The sequence below is a fragment of the Cannabis sativa genome, chromosome 2 (assembly GCF_029168945.1).
Source record: "Cannabis sativa cultivar Pink pepper isolate KNU-18-1 chromosome 2, ASM2916894v1, whole genome shotgun sequence".
NCBI lineage: Eukaryota > Viridiplantae > Streptophyta > Magnoliopsida > Rosales > Cannabaceae > Cannabis > Cannabis sativa.
This window is the reverse complement of record NC_083602.1, coordinates 68,067,486-68,089,464: the sequence shown is the minus strand read 5'-3', so window position 1 is coordinate 68,089,464 and position 21,979 is coordinate 68,067,486. Positions and strand designations below refer to the sequence as shown.

General features: G+C 34.2%; 1 protein-coding gene across 1 annotated transcript; it reads right to left on the bottom strand.

Moving 5' to 3' along the window:
* Positions 1-6,429: 6,429 nt before the first annotated feature.
* Positions 6,430-7,662, bottom strand: LOC133034466 (protein FAR1-RELATED SEQUENCE 5-like). Its single transcript, XM_061109556.1, has one exon. The coding sequence runs from the start codon at positions 7,660-7,662 to the stop codon at positions 6,430-6,432; it is 1,233 nt and encodes a 410-aa protein (XP_060965539.1).
* Positions 7,663-21,979: the final 14,317 nt, after the last annotated feature.

Below are 21,979 nucleotides of genomic sequence, written 5' to 3'. Positions count from 1 at the left end.
AAGAACTAATTTGCTAAAAAAAACACTACAAGAACTAATGAATAATGACCATCTAACCTGAAGAAGTTATTTTTATCCTATCATTTAAAATACTTCATTAAAATTTTAAATTATCTATTTTACTTTACACATTTATATTACACTATACATTAAATTCTTTAAATTTACATCTTTAAACTTTTTATTAATAAAATAATTGAAAACAAACATATAAAATGATTAGTTAAAATGTATTGCTCATATACCTCAAAAATTCGGTGCTCTATTTTACCTATTATTTACTCATCTGATGGATGTAAAATTTTATATACTTAAGCTATTTTTTTCATTTTTTTTAGGTAGTTTAGCTCACTGATGGGCATGCTTACTTCCTTGGCCTGTCATGTGGACCAACGAGGGTAGGCCGAGGTATAAATAACCTGGAGCATGACATAATCATTGATACATATAACATATACACAAATAAATTATAAAAAAAAATAATAATTTGTTTTTTCAACCCTCGATGGATGTGCATTGCGTGTGGAACTTTCTTATATATTCCTTTATATTTTTTCTCTTTCTTTTTCCCTCTCTTTACCTTCGTTCCTATACTAGAGTTTTAAGGCCTTGCTTGCAATTTAAGGTTCACCTTCAATGTGGCAGCGGCAGCAGTAAGTAGCAGCATCACCAGCACCAGCAGCCAGCCAGCAGCTCTGCTTTTTGTTTTATTTTTTTTCCTTGTCTCCCTTCTTCACTTCAATTTCCAACACCCCTATGCTCAAAAAATAAAAAGAGAGAAACTAAAAAAAGAAAAAGAAAAAAGGGAACAAAAAATTGGGTGGGGGATCACCTAACTACTAAATGTCCCCCACCTTCTTAGGCATAGGTTCAAAGTTTTGGCTTGGATCAACTACATTCTTACGCCATCTGGCTCAGGTTTAAACCCTTTTTATGTGTTGTTGCCACAGCAGCTCGTTCCACCTATAGTGCATTGTCCGTACTACATAGCCGGAGACTAATATTATGCAAACCTAAAAAGTACAGCTATTGCATCATTGGTATTGGTCAAAAGACTCAAAACTAATGCTGTTTTTCTTATTTTTTTTATTGTCTATTGCAGTTAAATGATGACTACACCAACCTTCTTTGGGCTACTCATTTTTATTTGACTATTTTAACTTTTTCTTTTCCTCTATTGTGGGGCAACTGTAGAGCCACTTCTAGATTTTGAACAATTTCAAAAGGTTATTATGCTTGCATATCCAGACCACTTCCAAAATTTCTTTATTGGTGAATATAGTTTCTTTGTAAACATCTTGATACTTAGTTTACGTCAGATATTTTAAGAGGGAAGTGATATGAAGAAATTTTTGAGGAACAATGCAAATGCATGATAATAATTAGTAGTTCATTTTAAATTTTCTCTTCATTCCAAAAAATGAGTTGGTACAATACAAAGCTAAACTGTAAATTTGAGAGAAGTAGGATTTCTCGTTCATTATGCATCTATATATAACCCAACCGTTCTTTTTGGTTCCTTGCCGAGAAATGCCACTTTTTTCATGCCTGTTTGAGAGAAAGCAGACCAAACAATATCCATACATACAAACAAAATGTATATGTTAAAAAGAGTGGTAAAAAAAAAGAAAGAAAAAAACAGCTTTACCTAACATAAGAATTAAACTCTGGAAGCTCCAATTGTTGTTTGTAATACGCCAAATAATTGGGTGAGAAACTCATGTTGGAGAAGGGGAGCACGTGCAAACACTACTACTTGCAATGTAGTTGAGTTGAGCCTTTTGTAGATAGCTCTGTTGCACGTGCCCTGCTTCTCCAGCAAGAGCCACTCCCCATAACCGTAACCATGACCATAATTCAGTTGAGAATGCATGAAGAAAAGTGAAGAAGGACAAGCTTTTATAGACAAGTTTCCATAAAGAAAGAGAGAGAGAGAGAAAGAAGAGAGAGAGTATGTTTAAGAGATTGAGTCTTGAAGTGGGCATTCTTTAAATACACCCATCCTATTAAGACATAGCAAGCAATCAAAGCGATTGCGAAATTGTCACCTATGAAGAAAAAGCCACGACCATCTTAATTGATTCAAAGAAAAAAATAGTAAGTAGCTTAAAGACCAACTAAGAACTATGACGAAGAAAATTAATTAAATTAAATTGAATTAAAGTGGTAGAGAAAAAAAAGTGAGCCAATACAATCACTTTACACTCTCATAAACTACGAGTGGTATGTACTCACATCTAATCTAACTCATGGTATGGTTCATCTTATTAGGAGCGAGTTGTGTACACACACATTTAGGAAAGTGGGACGATGTGGCAAATAGAGGTGGTGGTGGTAGTAGTAGTAGGCATAGGATAGGATACTAGATTTGACCCTGAATTTGACACAGGCCACAGTGAATCTAATTCTTACCTTTCTGATCAATAATTCTTCGTTAAATAGCAATATATTTTACGTGTGTATAGGTCAGTTTTGTTGGGATATATACTTTTCCTGCCGCCAAGTTAATAAGCCAAACTTTCCTTTCTCTCTCTCTTTTCCTCCCTTATTTCCCTTGCTTAGTTCTTCTCATAGATTCTAATCTTTTGATAAACTCGTCTTGAAAAGTTAGATTATTTTTTTTTATCAATTCATCATACTAAAATCATTGTTCCTACTTTCGATCTTTACTGAAAATGGATCATGTCAGCTATTATAAATATTGTGCTATATCGAAGCAAATTATGGATATCTGAAGTGGGAAATCAGAGTAGAGTGCTTAAATTATGGATTTCAATTGCACATTTAGTGATCTATATAGGCACACATTATAATGTATATGTTATATCTGATATGATTGAGAGAGTGTAATTTAACTTCCACTACAAAAAAAATATAGGTTACAATTCTTCATATGACAATATACCAAAACCTCCAAGGCTCCACTCCCCATTTTATCATTTCAGCTAAAAATTAATTTACTGCAAAGACCAACATTTTTAGTGAGCAAAAAAGATAACATGAAGGATTAAAGAGATAAAAATAAATGAAACATGTTTTTGACTTTGACCCAATATATGATGTCATGCTGGTATGATAAAAATGAAAATAGGTGATGACAGGGTGATAGGAGACAGTTGACATGTATATAATATTTGATAGGTTTATGGATGAATAAATGGGTGCAAACGCAACTGCATGACGATGGTGATGCTGCAGTAGACAGAATCAGAAAGCTTGAAAGAAATTACAGGTTGCGTGTACTACATAATGTAGGCAAAGTGATTGATAAAAAGAGTGAGTGAAATTAGATAATAGTACATATATATATATGTATATTGTGTTTCTGTGTTTTGAGTTCCAAGGTGGATATGATTCCTTGTCTCATGGTAGACCGTCATTTACCTCTTCTCCCACCCAATTTTACCCCCCATAGTTTATGGTCACTCTTCTCCTAGTACTATCTCTGATGTTTTTCTCTGCACATTTCTCACGTCACTTTTTTTTTCTTCTTTGAGGTGTTTTGCTTCTTTTGTTGTGATTGTTTATCCATTTATCTTAGATTTTCTCACGCGAAGCCAAAGACTATGTTCACTTCAAATTTTACGATTATTATTATAGAAATAATTATTAAATTTTATTTATAGTGACTCTCAGTCTCACTTTTTTTTTTTTTTTTTTTTTTTTTATGAATGAATATTTTCATGGTGTTAATAAAATAGGAGATTCAATTTAATTTGCAATTCAATCCAATTCTTAAAGTGACGGTGAATATTCGCATTTGTACGGACATTCGTACTTGTGTGGATGGAATTGAATTGGAAAATTTAAAATCCCCACTTACACGGATTCCATATTAATTTACATGTAAAAGTAATTGATTAAATTTAATCCACACATATTTATAAAAAAAATTATAATTAAAATTTTAATGTAAAAAAATAATAATTAAAAAATTTAATACATATAATACACGTATATTTTTAAAATTTAATAGATTAAATATATATTTTATTCATATATATAATTTTTTTACATACAATTTAAACAAAATTAAATATTTTTTATACATACAATTTTTTTTTTTCTAAATTTGTTATTTGTTATTTTATTTATTTTAATTTGTTGTTTGAGATAACAATAATTTATTTTATTTTGTTGTTATGTGAAAAAATATATATATTTTTTTTTCATAAATATTAAATAGTTTAATATTGAAAAGTAACTAATTCAAAATAACAAATCCAATCACACTTTTGCAGATTGGATTGGATTTATGGTATTGCGTGGATTAGATTGGAACTAAAATATGAAATCTGCACTTAGTGCGAATTAAATGTATTATGAGCAAAATAGTGAGATTGGATTAGATTAACAACCTACAAATTTCTGGTATAAGAATCTTAATATTCATCTTTTTTAATCTTTGTGTAATAAGTAGCAAGTACACTCCTCCGTTATTTACCTGGTGTTGGTGTAAGTCGTTCATTTCTCTCCGTAAGTGATAATGTGTTCGTTCCAAGCTACTAACTTTTGTTTTCTTTTTTTTTTTTCAAAATCATTTACATGCTACTAGTTAATTAGTCATCTTCTTACAAATCAATATATAGGCGAACGATTTTGTGTCCAGAAGTAAAAATCACGGATTGAAATCCGTTGTACGGCAAGTAGGTCCCACGTTATAATAGTTTTTTTTTTAATTATTTAATTTAGTTGAGAACCAGTTATTCTAGGTTTCTTTACCGGTTGTACATTTATTTTTTTAATTAAAAAATGAAAAGGTACAATTAATTTACTGTTTACGTTAGTTAATGTACGAAAAAGTACAACAGCTTTACTGTTCGTGGCAGTTAATTGTACAAATATACTGTATGCAGTGGGGCCATGTTGTCGGAGTGGGATTATTTTGGTATTTTCATTCCTTCATATCATGTATGTAATTGTGGGATTGTAGTTGAGTACATTATATTACGTACCTTGTACATTAATTGTTTCTGCATGCTGTTTAGTAAAATTAGTGTACAAAATATCACATACCGAGTACGTTCATTTATATTTCGTAGTATATTGTTAAGAATAATTTGTTATAACTTATGAAATTATGTGTTGGTATACATTGAGTTTTACGTTGGTGTATTGTTTTTATTATTTTATATATAAAAAATTAATTACTATGGAAATTTTAACCTTATAAGATTGAATTTTTTTGCCTAAAATAATTTATTTGTTCGTTAATTATAATTTTGAGATTGGTTGAGATAATTACCTTAAACACGACAAACATAACATGAAGTATATAAATCTAGAATTTTTGAAGCAATAATTAGAGTCATAAAGCTTAAAACATCAATGGTTAAAAATAGCTAGTTATATGAATGACCATAGTATGATTCTTGTGTGGAGGAAGACGGTTCCGGGAAATATGCGTTGGAGTGTTCATTGAATGAGTCAGTTGTTGGATGATTGTGTGCAGATTTTTGCCCATGAGATCCAATATTCTGTTGACGCTTTGGGCACCGTCGATAATCATGGCCTGATGAGCGACAAATGCGACAATGTCTTAAGTTTCTTGGGATCTGCTCCCCGTTCGGTCCTTCCCTTGGATTTCCTATACCCTTTGTTCTCACAACTTTGGGGTCTTTAATAATGTTGGGGTTGTTACGATATCTTCCAGGTTGTGGCGTCTCTCCTTCCGGAGTGGAACTCATCTCAAATTCTTCCTTGAACATTAGAGTTAGCCGTTCAATCTCTTCCTTTGCACGTGTGTACGAATCCCCTGTAATTGCTGCATAGAAAGTGAAGTTATAAGTTAGTGGAACTGAGAGATCCAAACCTAGCCATCTCATAAATGTGCTATTGTTCTTGTGCTGGGGGGTTAAAATGTAGGTGAAGATTAGTCTTTGCAGATTTGCTCCATCGCTTCATGAGAAGAGTATTAGGTATTCTTCTCATGTTTAATCTTTTCATTGTAGCCCATAAATGTCTACAAGGGTACCCCTGACTTTCATATAGCATGCAGCTACAGTGTAGTGCTCGTTGGCCTTCACAGTAATGAACTCGGTATTGGACTTCCGGATGCTGAAACTTTCCAATGGTGTATATCTGCCACTCTCCTTCCTCCTCCTGACCTAGGACAAAATAATTATTCTCTAAATCAAGCTGCTCAGCAACCTTGTGGTACATAGTTCTTGTGTAGAATTCAGCACAATGGTTGTAGTACGTGGTCAAACATGTAGGATTAGGTGGGTGAGGTCGAGTGCATCTGCTTTTGAAGTCATTTGTAGTCTCGTTGTGTCTGAGCTTTGAGACTGTCAAATCTATGGTTGTTACGAATTCACGCAAGCAATAATTCTTCTCTAAAAAATTTTTTAGAGCGGAGTTGATCGATTCGCAACGTTGTGTGGTTCTCATTCCTGCAACGAATGAACCCCTTAAATAAGTTTCTGCCCACTATTTTCTTGTGTCGAATGTTGTTTGGCACCATTCATTATCTGTTAGTTGTTGGCTTTCGATGACGTCTAACCATCTTGGTTCAAAATCCTCCTCCTCGTAGTAGTTGTACATCAGATCTTTAAATCTTTTCAAGAAGATCAGATCTTTAACATTTTTGGAAGCATTTGTATTGAGATGCCAAGCACATAGACGGCGTGTAACATCTGGCATGTGTTCCATGATGGCCTGTTTCATGGCCACATCTTGGTCAGTAACTACAACATTGGGCTTCTTATCTCCATGGCATTCGAGAAATTTTTGAAGTAGCCAACAATAGGATGGAAGCTTCTCGTGGAGGAGGAGAGCGAACTCGAAGATGCATGTGTTGAAATGGTGGTTTACACCAATGAGAACAGTGAGAGGCTTATTGTACTCATTTGTCATGTAGGTCGTATCAAACCCTAGTACATCCCCGAAAGCCACATAATCGACACGTGAGTTTCCATCTACCCAAAATAAGTTAGCCAATCGATTCTCCTCGTCCACCTGATATACAACGAAGAAATTTGGATCCCTCTCTGCGAGACAATCAAGAAATCCCAACGCTCCTTCTGAGTCCGTCTCTATCTTTTCATCTCGCTTGGAACCAGCAACCCTGTTGTAGACATCTCGAAGTTGACATGGCATTCTCTCGTAACCTCCACTTTGCAAAGCAACATGAGACATTATGTTGGCAGTTTTAATTCCTACGGAGTTCATCGACCTAACTTGGGCAAGCAAGCCATCGGACACTACTCGATATGATCTCAAAAATTGTACCTCACTTGGTGAAGCGAGGTCGTGATTGTGTATTGTGCTGAGCTCTTTGCATTTCCAAGTGTTAGACGGTTGTGTGAGTAAAATACGTAATGCTGCCTGACATCCGGTTCTAGTGACATCATGAGGTCTCTTTTTTCTTTGTCTGTCCGTTATTGTGATTCTTTTGTAACCCTCGGAACAACAAACCCACCTGCGCTTTACAATGACTCCTTGAGAACGTCGTACATCATCTTTTCTTGTGCCGAAACCCATCCGTTTTGCGTACATTTCGTAGAATGCTTCCCATTTTCCCAGTTTGTCGAGACTCTTGCCTAGGACGTCACATATTTGAATCTCATTTACTGGTTTTGTGATGTTTAGCTCTGTTGTTATGCTTTCCCATTCGTAGGTTTGTTCCTCATTCATGTTCTCTGCTTGAGACTCGACATCCATATTGTATCTGTTTCGGTTAACAATTTAAATGATAAAGTTAATAGGTAAGGAATAGTTGTCGAGAAAGATAAAAAAAAAGGACTTACTGATAAGTAACCAATTGTTCCTTCGACGTTAATGTACTGGAGTAGAGTGTTCGATTGTTATTGATATCCAAGAATTTGAGATGGAGAATAAGGGAAAGATAGTGGTGAGTGGAGTGAAATTAGATTTTATGAGATTGAATGCCTGAGATTGTAGAGTAGTATGGGTTGGTGATCACATATAAGTCTGTTGGGCTGATATTAATGGGCCTTTGAAAAATTAGAAACTCTATTCCACTCTTACTGTACTTCAAAACAGTGAAATAGTACAATTACATTTAATTTTGAATAAAATTAATTGGAAAATAAGGTTATTGTATGAGTTCAGGGTTTAGAAATTTTGTTGAGTTGTATGGGTTGGTGGTAACATTTAAAATTGTTGGGCTTATATGAATGGGCCTTTACCAACCTTGTTTAATGAATTAAACCATTTCGTACGTCAGAAAAAAATAATAGTACATTTTTTTTATGTGGAAAATAAAGATTGAAAAGTAAGGATCATTTTTTTTTGGTTAAAGTAATGACATTTTTTAGTAGAATGGGTAGTTGCTCCCATTTATATACGTTGGGCTGATATTAATGGGCCTTTGACCTACATCTTCTTATGAATTAAACCATCGTCATACGTTAGAACAGTACCGCAGTACATTTGTTTTTTTGGAAAAACAGGATTGATGAATAAGGTTGATATTTAACGATACTCCGTACGTGTACACTTGTATTAAATTGCATAATCCAGAGATTTAACCACCCCTCTTTTGACACATCAGATGTGCCCAATGGAGTACAACTAACTAAAAAACGTACTATAACTTATCCTTCACGCCTTATATAACACACTTGAGAGGTGTTCCAATCCAGCATCAATTTTATAGAGAAATTAACTTGTAATTTAGTTATTCACAGCATTAGAATATATCAAGTATGAGTTCAGGTCCACACTGAGTTATTTTCAATGGATCAAATGAAGATATTTATAGTAGGTACGAAGATGCTGTAAGCAAAAACCCTACTTCTGATGCGCCCATAAAAATAATTCGTTATGAATCTTTCATAGAAGCTTTTTCTGCTTTATGTCTACATGGAGAGACGGGACAATGCTTCACTGGGCAGCAAGTGAGAGAACTTTACTGTGTTAATGAGTTTCCCTGCATGTGGGATTCTGATGATGATAATGATGAAGTGGCTATCCTTAATTCTCTTTGCTCATTGTTTGATGAGGGTGAATGCTCTGGGGCAAATAAATCACCCGAACAGGATAATGTGAATGATTCGACTGACAAAGGTAAGGACCGAAATGGAGATGATATAGAAGTTGGGAACAAAGGATGAGTGGATCCTTCTCCCAAAAACAGTAAATGATGCACTGTGTTAGTGTACATGTTATGTTATTTTATATTTTCAAGCTATAATGTATTATGATTTGTTATGAAATCTAAAATTTGGTTTATTTTGGAGTATTAATGTCACTTTCCTCATTAATTAATTGTGGAATTAAAAGTGAAGTAAATAATTGTGATATCATAACTAAGTTGAAAAAGAAAATAGACTTCAAATAATATAATAGAGACTTTTACATACAACTAATAGTTAAACGATGGAGGTAAGTGCTTCAATCTCATTAAATGGCCTAACAAAAAGTTGATTGAACGACCATATGAGATGAGTTGTAAAATAAGTACACTATATATATAAAATACCACGAATGAAACTGAACGGATGTTCAATCAAGTTCTATAACTTGAGGGAATTTCCGTTGAGAAGGAGGGCTATTGTCTCTCAACGGGGACTTCGGTCATGAAGGACTTTCTCTTGGAGTAGTGTTTGGTGATTCTTGTTTTGGATGAAGTGCGTAGTGGGGTATGGAGACCTCGGTGTAGTTGAGAATGTCATCCATGATATGTTCCAATTTTTCTCTTGAAGTGTTGGCTTCTTGTATGGCATGGGCTGAATGGTAGAGGTGTTTTGCCAGTTTGTATGACTCCTGCTTAGCCACCGTGGCTTTTAAATGTGCCTTCCTTATAAGTTTTTCGTGTTTGTGGAGAACACCCTCGAGCCTAGCACAGTTAGGACATCCTGAAATTAAAGCTGAACGGAGTCTAGGACTCCTTGAAGGTGTACCTACGGGTCTTGTGGAAGAAAAAGGATGAGGTGGGGACTTTTGAGGACTTGTTTCAAAAGGGTTGAAGTTTTGGTAAGGGTCCATTTGATTTAGGTAATAGTAAAACAGGTTTTGAAAAAAAATGCTTTGTTTCAAAAACCTAACCTTTACTTATATAGTGGTTGGGTGGGTTGATGTACACGTGATGAGGTTCATGTACACGTAATGGATTTTTTTTTTCCCCAATTTAACCATTTAATAGTTAATAAATTTTTACAATGGTAATATATCCAATTACTACAATATGAAAAATCCCAATTTAACTATTTATTAGTTAACCAATTTTAATAGAAGGAGAAGGTCAATCAAATCCCACAAACAAAATCTAAGCAATATCAGATTAGTACTATGTGATGTGACATTTTTATATTAAAAACAAATAAATGTACGGTTTTATGATTTAAATAATAATTTCCACATTTAAAGTAAAAATAAAATGCTTTAAAGTATTAGTACACATGGAAGACATAATGAATAAAGTCAATTGAGTTGATACGGCCGTATAAAAATGTCACATCACCGTCTTGAAATAATAAGTACATAGTTAAAATGGTAAAATTAAAAAAGTGATATGACATCCACTCATTTCAGTAGTTAATAATTTAATAAAATTTGACATAATATTCGTTGTTGGTAATACAATCATAGTTAATTAACTTAGTTTTGTTAATTTTTTTAGGTAATGCTATCATATTAATTCTTACCTAATTGATTTGTCCAATTTTTAATAAGAAAAAGGTCATATTAGTATATTAGAACCCAAAAAATACTAAATCTCCCAAAGTAATATAGGTAGGTTTCGTATTTTAATATAGTATCATAAATTATAAATCATGGAATCCCATAAGATCTGCATGTCATAATGTACTGAGTTTGATTTGACATTACACTGTGAAATCCTGACGTACGTTATTTAAAGTATAGGAAATACCCCATTTAACGTCAGTAATTACACAGTGGGACGTACATAGAAAATTAAAAAGTGATAAGATATCCTCTGGTTTATTAAGTGAGTAATTAGATTTTAAAATTAGAGTAAATAATACATACTTGGTTGAGAAGATTACATTATTTGGACAATTTTTAAATAATTCCCAACAACTTAAGAACGGGGACAATTAAGAATGGGTAGTAGTAAAAAATTAGTACAACTTCTAAAAAGGAAATAGTTTAAACTGTATTAAATTAAAGTATTCTAGGAATAAATATGTCCGAAATTATAGTTTACATTTTAAAAGGAATCTCATTATATCCAAATATTGAGTAAACAAGTGATACCATACTGTATTTATGATGTGAAGTACTCTGTACAAATATTAATGTACGTTATTTTTAAACTTAAACTTATTGAAATATGGGAGATCCAGCTTCTGACGTACATTGAAATACGTTCCAAACATATTTTCATGGAATTGATTATGTTGTTTATGCTCTGCCTCTGGAGGTTCAATATTCAAAGTATTATTCCAAATCAAATTTGAGTTTACGATTGGAAAGACATACCCAATACAACACAATCTTCACATAAGCTTTTGTCAACTTTCTATACATAGCCTTGAAAATGACAAAGACCTCGAAAGGCCTTTTGTTTCCAATAAACTTTTTAAACAATACATGTTAGAGTCTTTGCGGTAATTTAAAAAACCCTAAGTACGATATTAAATAACTGACAACTACCTTTTTAGTTTTTCATGAAAATAATTATTTTAATAATATTTTCTCATCAATCCGTATAAGGTCAAATCAGTAGGGTGTACGATCTACTTTCAAAACCTAAATGTCACAAAAAGATTTTTAAATTGAAAATATTTTTTCATTTGTTCTCATAATACCCAAATATGCTCAGCAGGTCACGCATTATTCAAATTTGGAAGTGATGTACTGTGTACAGACCTTGACGTACGTATTTTCAAAACTTTAAACGTATTAAAATACGCTGGGAAGGTGAAGACTTACGTATAAATACGTTATTAGAATAAAGAAATCTTTTATATTTGCTAATTAATTTGTTGGAACCACTTTTGCTATAAAGATGGAAGTTATTTTTGTGTGTAATGAAGGGTACAAAGTTAGGTGATGTTTGCTTTGAGGTATTTCCATATGATGCTTTATTTGACCCTGTAAATATAGATTGTAATGAGATAAAGTAACTTGTATGTATACGAAAATATCCTCACTTTGATTACAATCAATACTTCCAATAGAGATAAAGTAACATGATAGGGCAAAATAGATATTTCTTAACAATGTAATCAACATTACAATTTTTCAATAATAAAAGTAAACAACCAACTACCATTACAAAATTGCAACTAGGCATAATTAAGTGGAACTCAAATCTTATGATTCCGTCTTGCGTCCTAATTTTGTTCGAGGGTTTGGCGTACCCGTGTTCGGTCCCTCAAATCTAACAACGCTCATCCCACGATGGCATTGTGGACAGCGACAAGGGGAGCTTCAGTTGGATGGCAGATTTGGCTGTGTTGGAAGTTGTTCCATCCAGCCTACTCCACCCATTCGAAGTCTTTGTCAACATTTCCTATATTTACATATAGTACATACATAAAAATTTTTCGAAAGAAATACTAGTGATATAGCGTAGAAATAAATAAATATAAAGAGTAGAGTTATTACTCGAAATTATTATGAGATGATTTATTGAATTGTTAAAATTCCGTTAATGCACTTACAACACACGGTTGTAGTACCTACCAATCCTTTTTTTTTACACATCTTCATTGCAGTGCAACAACAATACATTTTTTAATATCTTATATTTTTGACGCTATACATATATCTATAACTTTTGTAGGGAAGAAAAAAATGACTAACTTAACTTGTGAATGAGGGAGGATAGCCATACCTTTATATAGTACTTGTGGATTTGATGTGTGGCCTTTTTGATATGGTAAAATTAATATTAAATATTTAAATTTAAAACCTGATAAGACTTCACTAGACAACCTATCAATGAAGATGATTTTGTCAATGCATTGGAAAAATACATTTGGATAAACCCAACAAAATGGGCGGTTTATTTAAATTTGAAATGAAAAATTAAAAAAGTAAACATGTTAATTTCCATCATATTACTAATTATTTGATATTTATATGTAATTTTATTATTTTATTTGTAAATAATTAGGTCTAAGAATGTGCACATTTCCATCACATGATAAATATATTTTTTATTAAAAATATTATTTATTTGTTCAATTTATAAAATAATGATAATTTAATAAAACAAATATAATTTTTGAAGAGTAAACGGTAATTTAGTCAAAACAATACAAGTTTTATTCCATTCAATAGAATACCAAAGTTAATTACCGAAACCACTAAACACATACAATGTTAGTAGTGAATAATAATTTCGTTAGGATACTAGTGACACCGATACCTTATAACTAACTTAATTAATGAAACCACTAAACAAGTACTTATATAGTGTCGGTATTGATTTCGTGAGGATACTAGTGACACCGATACCCTCCAACTAACTTAATTACTGAAACCACTAAACACGTACTTATATAGTGAGAAGTAGTGATTGCAACCCTACTATGGTAGCGAATAATAATCTCGTGAGGATACTAGTGACACCGATACCCTCCAACTAACTTAATTACCGAAACCATTAAACTCGTGCTTATATAGTGAGAAGTAGTGATTGCAACCCTACTATGGTCGCGAATAATAATCTCGTAAGGATACTAGTGACACCGATACCCTCCAACTAACTTAATTACTGAAACCACTAAACATGTACTTATATAGTGAGAAGTAGTGATTGCAACCCTACTATGGTAGCGAATAATAATCTCGTAAGGATACTAGTGACACCGATACCCTCCAACTCACTTAATTACCGAAACCACTAAACACGTACTTATATAGTGAGAAGTAGTGATTGCAACCCTACTATGGTAGCGAATAATAATCTCGTGAGGATACTAGTGACACCGATACCCTCCAACTAACTTAATTACCGAAACCACTAAACACGTACTTATATAGTGAGAAGTAGTGATTGCAACCCTACTATGGTAGCGAATATTAATCTCGTAAGGATACTAGTGACACCGATACCCTCCAACTAACTTAATTACCGAAACCACTAAACACGTACTTATATAGTGAGAAGTAGTGATTGCAACCCTACTATGGTAGCGAATAATAATCTCGTAAGGATACTAGTGACAGCGATACCCTCCAACTAACTTAATTACCGAAACCACTAAACACGTACTTATATAGTGAGAAGTAGTGATTGCAACCCTACTATGGTAGCGAATAATAATCTCGTAAGGATACTAGTGACACCGATACCCTCCAACTAAGTTAATTACCGAAACCACTAAACACGTACTTATATAGTGAGAAGTAGTGATTGCAACCCTACTATGGTAGCGAATAATAATCTCGTAAGGATACTAGTGACACCGATACCCTCCAACTAACTTAATTACCGAAACCACTAAACACGTACTTATATAGTGAGAAGTAGTGATTGCAACCCTACTATGGTAGCGAATAATAATCTCGTAAGGATACTAGTGACACCGATACCCTCCAACTAACTTAATTAACTAAACCACTAAACACATACTTATATATTGAGAAGTAGTGATTGCAACCCTACTATGGTAGCGAATAATAATCTCGTGAGGATACTAGTGACACCGATACTCTCAACCTAACTTAATTACCGAAACCACTAAACACGTACTTATATAGTGAGGAGTAGTGATTGCAACCCTACTATGGTAGCGAATAATAATCTCGTAAGGATACTAGTGACACCGATACCCTCCAACTAACTTAATTACCAAAACCACTAAACACGTACTTATTGTTTGAAATATTTTACCAGGATCTAGATTTACTCCCAAGTATGTTTGATTTACTTCCTAATATGAATTCTAAAACAATGAAATAAACACATAAGAGTTTAAGAAAACCTTACATTGGGTGCAGCGGAATATAATGACTCCTTCCATTCAGATCTCTAGCCCTTGATTCCTTTCTGTAGCAGAGCATAATCAAGATCTGAATCTGGATCTATTTCTCTCCTTCTTTGATGCTGATTTTCCATAGTCTTACATACTATGATTGAGGTACCACTTGATGTGTGTGGGCACTACTCTATCACTCAAGGTATTTCGAAATTAGAAGAGAAGAAAAGAGATAGAAAGTGGCGTGTAGAAAGTTTGCTCTGAAGGAATGAGATGCAATTGTGTGTTGTTTCCTAAAGCCATTACTTTCTATTTATAGAATTCCCTCTAGGTTTAGGTTAGAATTGTGTGGCATTAAAATAATGGAAAAAAAAATAAAATGGTAAAATCCTATGCATAGTGGGCGGCCCATATAAGGAAATTGGGCCTCACTTTGCAACTTTCCCATTTTGTTATTTTTCAATCCCATTTTCTCAAAAATGCCAATTTTTCAATTTAACCTTTTAAATTCCAATTCTAATTATTTAATAACTTAAGAATAATTATTAAATAATATTACCATTTAATATATTTATTAATTTAGACGTATAAAGTCTCTTAATTAATAAATAAACCTAGTTACTCTTTTCTTTACAATTTCACCCTTGCTTAGTGAAAATTCATAAAGTAGACATAGTCTAACTTTAGAATTATAATTGATTAATCAAAATCAATTAACTGAGTCTTACAAGCAGTATGGTCTCAACTAGTATGGGGACCATGGGTCTATATAACCGAGCTTCCAATAAGTCGAACTGAATTTACCAAGTAAATTCCCTAACTTATTAATTCTTTATTGAATCCACTCTTAGAAGTTGGAATTGCACTCTCACTCATATAGAACGCCTATATGTTCCACGATATAGACATGTCATTAGTTATCCATTGTTATAATCCTAATTTGATCAATGATCCTCTATATAGATGATTTACACTGTAAAGGGATTAAATTACCGTTACACCTTACAATGTATTTTATCCTTAAAACACTTAACCCTGTATAAATGATATTTTAGCTAAGTGAAATGAGTACTCCACCATTTATTTTCGTTTGGTTAAGCTCGAAGGAAATCATCCTTTACTTTCTATTTTCCAGATAGAAGCTATAGATTCCATATTTACGTTAGCGCTCCCACTCAATTGCACTACCGTGTTCCCAAAATGTACGTATCACCCTGACCCAAAAGTAGGCTTAACTAACAAATCAAAGAACACGAATAACACTCTTGAGATTGAACCTAATCATATCAGGATTAAGATCATTTGATCTAGGATCAACAGATGTGAAAAACTGTGTTTTTGCAAATGTCAGTTGTATATAAGAAAATATAAAAACTGTAAACGTTTGCAGCAGCAGAAAGTAAGTAGCACATACAAGAAAACCGAACAGTGCGTAATATAAAATATTTGCAGAAAAATAAATAACTTGACACAAGAGATTTATACGTGGTATCAGTGTTCTCACGAACACTCCTAGTCCACGGGGCCACGCCCAGAGAATGAAATCAATTAATAAAGTATCAAAATTACAAAGACAATTGACTTAAAGAAGTTTAGACTCCCTCTAAAGTATTGCCGCAATCCTTTGTAATCCACTTTATGAATCTGACTTCTTGAAACACCTTCAAGTCCGAACTCCCTTCGTCTTTGAAGTGTGAGTGCTTACTTCCTCCCGAAGTGAGGCTTTAGTAAGTCTTCTCCCGAAGACCAAGTGCTTACTTCCTCCTGAAGTAAGGCTTTATCAAGTCTTCTCCCGAAGACCAATCTCTTGTTCAGTCAAGTAGTTCTTCACAACCTCTAGGATAGAGTAAGAACAGAAATAGAACAACTAGAACCTAGGTGAACAACTAGGCTCTCACAAAACAAAGAAACACTCTCTTCTCACAAATGATAAATGCAAAAAATGAATAATGGAAGAGGTAAATTCGAATGGATGCTCTCTAGGCTCTATTTATAGATCATAGAAACCAAAGAGGCAACCACAAGTTCGAATTAGCAGCTGTACAAAAACTTTCCAAAAGAAACATGATCTGCTACATCAGATTCGGTTGCTGACGAAGCAGATCTGCCCAGAAACGGGAAACTTACTAAAATCGGGTCCGATCTTCTTTCAATGCTTGATTCCTGCCAAAAACAGATTAGATATTCTGATTGTATCAAGATACAATCGAAATCAATAAGGAAAAGGCAATAAACAAAGTTTCCCTAAAAAAGACAACTTTCCAAAAGAGAATTCCTTCTCTTTTGAGAAGTTTTCAACAAAGGAAAGTTCAGCTGAAAGTGCAACTTTCCAAACAAGGAAAATGGCAACTAATAACCGAATAAAAGAGGTAAGATTTCGAAAATGAATGCATAGCAATCTTACCATAAAAGGAAAAATTATTTTGTCACCTAACTTGCCAAAAAAGGACTTTACAATCTCCCCCTTTGGCACTTTAGATGAACAAAATAATTTTTTCATAAAGTACCTGCAATGCAAAGTTAGCAAGAGCAAACGATACTACTCCCCCTGAGTAACACAATCGAATATCACAATAAAAACAAAGAACATGCTAACTTTAAATATTAAGAAACATTAAGTTCACAAGTACTAACACACCACAACTCCCCCTGAAAAAGAGGGTCCAGAGTTGGGCAACAAACCAAAAAATAAATATCTCTCCCCCTTTTTGTTTATCGGAGTGCCAAAGTAAACAAAGAACAAAGAACAAAAAGCAAAGGAAAAAGAAACAAACTAAAACACTTTAAGCTTTGTGAAGTTTAATCAAAGTGGACAGTTGCCTGGACATGTCATGCTGAACATCAGCCATTGCTTCAAGACGTGTATACACATTCTGAAGTTCAGACTTGACTTCCAGGAGTTCGCAGTGCGTATCCCGAACTTGCACCACAGGCAAAGAAGAAGACCAGCCCTTTGGCCGTTTTTGGAACACACCATCAAAATATTCAGAAGGTTGGAATGTAGGGCCAGTGATTGGAGGCTCAAGTGTTTCATGTGCTTGGGCCACATTCTTCTGAGAGGATAAAACCTTATAGATTAGATTTGGAAATACAAGTTTGAAGGTTGGCTTTTTACCTCTTCGAAAGGAGACAATCTGGTTGAGAATATGAGAGGCTAGATCAATGGAAGTTCCAGAGGTGATGCGGTATAGGAGTGTAGCCACTTCTTGAGACACCACGGTCTTGTTCGAATTTGGAACCCAATTGCTTAGTGCAAACCGCATAAGGGAAGCATGAGCAAAAGTGAGGTGAGTAATTCGAAGACTCTCCCCTGGTTTCAATTCTGAACGAGCACCAGTGAGTTCAGAGTGCATCAAGTCACGATCCATGGACATCACAAAGATTGGATACATTCTCGTGCAATTGCAGAGCCTCGAGCAATGTCCTTTTCGTAAAATGAGAACCAGTGACCCCTAACATACACTCTTCTATACAGTCTAGAGTTCTCATCAAGGAAATCATCAGTAAGATTAGCATAAAACTCTTTAATAATGTTAGCAATGAATCCAATAAAACCAGTAAGAGTGTGTTCCCATTGATGAAATTGAATGAACTTTACAATACCATAAACACGATGGGCATGCAAATCATAATTCCTCTCACTTTCAAACTTACGAGTTGCATAAAGATTCCAGTCACGCTCATTGTCTCGATAGTAAAAAGTTGGACAGCCAGAGATAGAGGAAGGGATATTACCAGATGGAGGATCTTCCATGGGCTGCTTGCCTTTGGCAGCAGCAGAGGCCTTTGCTGCAGAAGCAGTTTTTGAACGAGGAGGCTCTGGCTCGAGTTCTGTGTCTTCACTGTCCTTCTCAGTATGCAGAGATACTGATTTGTCTGAAGAGACTTCCATTGGATCCTCTTCTTCTAAACTGGAACTCGAGGAAGCCGAGGGAGGATTAGTCTTAAGTTTCTTCTTGGCTGGAGGAGCAGACTTCTCTCGAGATTGAGAGGCTTGAAGTTCTTTCTCAGCCGAGGCTTGCTGGGCTCGAGTTCGAGTGGAAGGGCCTGTTGGAGTGGTGCCAGCCATTGATGCAGCAGGAGGAGGAACAGCCAATGGAGGAGGAGATTCCTTCGAGGATTCAGAAGAGGAAGTCCAGGTGCGATAGGGCCTTACCGATTTGCGAGCTACTTGCTTGGGTGGACGTTTTGGCTTCACGGCTTGAGATTCACGCTGGGGAAGCGATGAATCTCCAGGCTTTGCAACATCAGGAGGAGGAACTGAGGCAGCAGGGGGAGCACTAGAAGGAGTTGGAACGGTTTCTTCTAATTTTTTAGAGTGCCCTAGATTCTTGGTTCTCACCATTTTGAAACTGAAAGAGAAGATGAATAGTGTCTGACAGAGAAACAAGAAAGAGGGTTCGGGTAGGTGGTGAAATAAGTGACAAAATTTGGTTTATATAACCTTGGAATCAAAACAAGAAAGAGGAAACCAATTTTGAAAATTCAAATGGTAACCGCCAGCCAATGAACCAAAAAAGGAAACCGCCCACTTCTCAACTCCTTTCCCCTTTTTATTTTTAATTTAATTTTTTTTTTAACAAAAATAAAAGGAAACTAGAAATGCCAACAAATTTTTCCAAAAATAAATCAATCTTTCAAGAATAAAGACACATTACCATATAAAGATTAATCTTTACTTGGAAAATATCATAATAAATCAAAGAAAGAATGAATGTTGATACTTACCATTTATGCACAAGATTTTCCTTAACCCATGAAGCAAGTCACACGCCTCCCTCATTTTATTATTATTTATTTTATTTTATTTTATTTTATTTTTTTAAAATAAAACCCGAAAATAAAGACAAAGTGTACAATAACTATATGTGACTCGAATTAAGCAAGTAAATCAAATATCATTGACAATTGACAAAAATAAAATACATGTTATGCTTTTAAGGAAAATAACTAATTAGTATCTCATGGAATAATCATACTTAATTGATGTTGATGAAAAAGATATGCATGTTAATGAAAGTTGTGAACCAGGATTTATCAATTTAATTTTAATAGAGGAGACTTACAGATTTGAACACACTTGTCAGGCATAAGTGTGTGCAGTGTAAATAGGATCATTGTCCTTGGCAAGATTTTTCATTTTCGCCTTTTTCATATTGATCCCGCAACTGGATGCTTTCACACCATACTGAAGGTAGCCCTTTTCTATGGTAGTGCATCCTCATCATAGTTGCTAATTACAATGTTCCAGCTTACTCATCAGATGGCTTTCACACCTCAGTATGGGTAGCTCTATTCCAGCAAGGGGCCTGACAAGAATGAAACAAAAATTGCTCAACTCTGTATACGAACATTATTTAATCCCAGACACAAATAAAGAGTAACAAGAATCTTTTAACAAAACATCACAAAGTATGATCAGACTGAGATCCTAACTAATTATATTCCAAAAGCATAAACATGTTTTGTCAAAATACAATGATAGAAGATTAAGAGCTAGAGAAGAATCACATAACACTATTGTACACGAATTATGAACAGATAAAATTAGACAATGCAAACTCCCAAAGATTTTCTGAGGGAGTCAAAGCGACTTGCATCTAGGGCCTTTGTGAAAATATCAGCTAATTGTTTTTCAGTATCAACATATTCTAATTGCAATGATTTATTTTCAACAAGTTCCCTAATAAAGTGGTGTCTTATATCAATGTGCTTTGTTCTAGAGTGTTGAACAGGATTTTTGGAAATATTTATGGCACTAGTATTGTCACAAAAAATAGTCAAAACACCCAAATCAAACCCATAATCAATCAACATTTGTTTCAACCACAATAGTTGAGTGCAACAACTGCCAGCAGCTATGTACTCAGCTTCGGCAGTGGATAAGGAGATGGAATTCTGTTTCTTGCTATGCCAAGATACTAGATTATTCCCAAGAAAGAAGCACCCTCCACTTGTGCTCTTTCGATCATCAGCATTTCCTGCCCAATCTGCATCACTAAAACAAGCAAGATTTGAATTGGTATCTTTCGAGTACCAAATTCCATAATCAGGAGTGCTATTAACATATCTAATAATCCTTTTTACAGCTAATACATGAGATTCCATAAGATTACTTTGATATCTAGCACACACTCCCACACTGTAACATATATCAGGACGACTAGCAGTTAAATACAAAAGACTTCCAATCATGCTACGATAGAGTGTAGTGTCTACCTTTACTCCATTCTCATCTTTTGTTAATTTCAGTGTGGTGCTCATAGGAGTACTTACCTGCTTAGCTGATTCAAGGCCAAATTTCTTGACAAGGTTCTTAGCATACTTGCTTTGAGATACAAATGTACCTCCTTCCATTTGTCTCACTTGAAGACCCAGAAAGAAATTAAGCTCACCAACCATGCTCATTTCAAATTCACTTTTCATTTGATCAACAAATACCTGCACTTCATGGTTAGATGTAGAACCAAAAACTATATCATCAACATAAATTTGAGCAATGATAAAATCAGATTTTATATGTTTGATGAAAAGAGTTTTATCCACACTACCTCTGTGATAGCCATGAGAGAGTAAAAATTGAGTCAACCTTTCATACCAAGCTCGAGGAGCTTGTTTCAGACCATACAAAGCTTTTTCAAGTTTGTATACATGGTCTGGAAATTGAGGATCTTCAAATCCTTTTGGTTGCTCAACATAAACTTCCTCATTCAAAATACCATTTAGGAAGGCAGATTTCACATCCATTTGAAACAATTTAATATTGAGAATGCAAGCAATACATAAAAGTAAACGTATTGATTCTAATCTTGCAACAGGAGCAAAAGTTTCATCAAAATCAATACCTTCTACCTGAGTGTACCCTTGTGCCACCAAACGAGCCTTGTTTCTTACAATTGTACCGAACTCATCACTTTTATTTTTAAACAACCACTTTGTTCCAATAAAATTTATACCTTTTGGTCTTCGGACCAAAATCCATACCTTGTTGCGAACAAATTGGTTGAGTTCCTCTTGCATTGCATTGAGCCATTCCTCAAAGGTCATGGCTTCCTTCACATTTTTCGGTTCATATTGAGAAACAAAGCAAAGAAAGCTGATTAAATTAATATACCTTC

Coding starts and splice junctions, on each gene's coding strand:
- LOC133034466 (XM_061109556.1), bottom strand. CDS start 7,662: ATGGATGTCGAGTCTCAAGCAGAGAACATGAATGAGGAACAAACCTAC.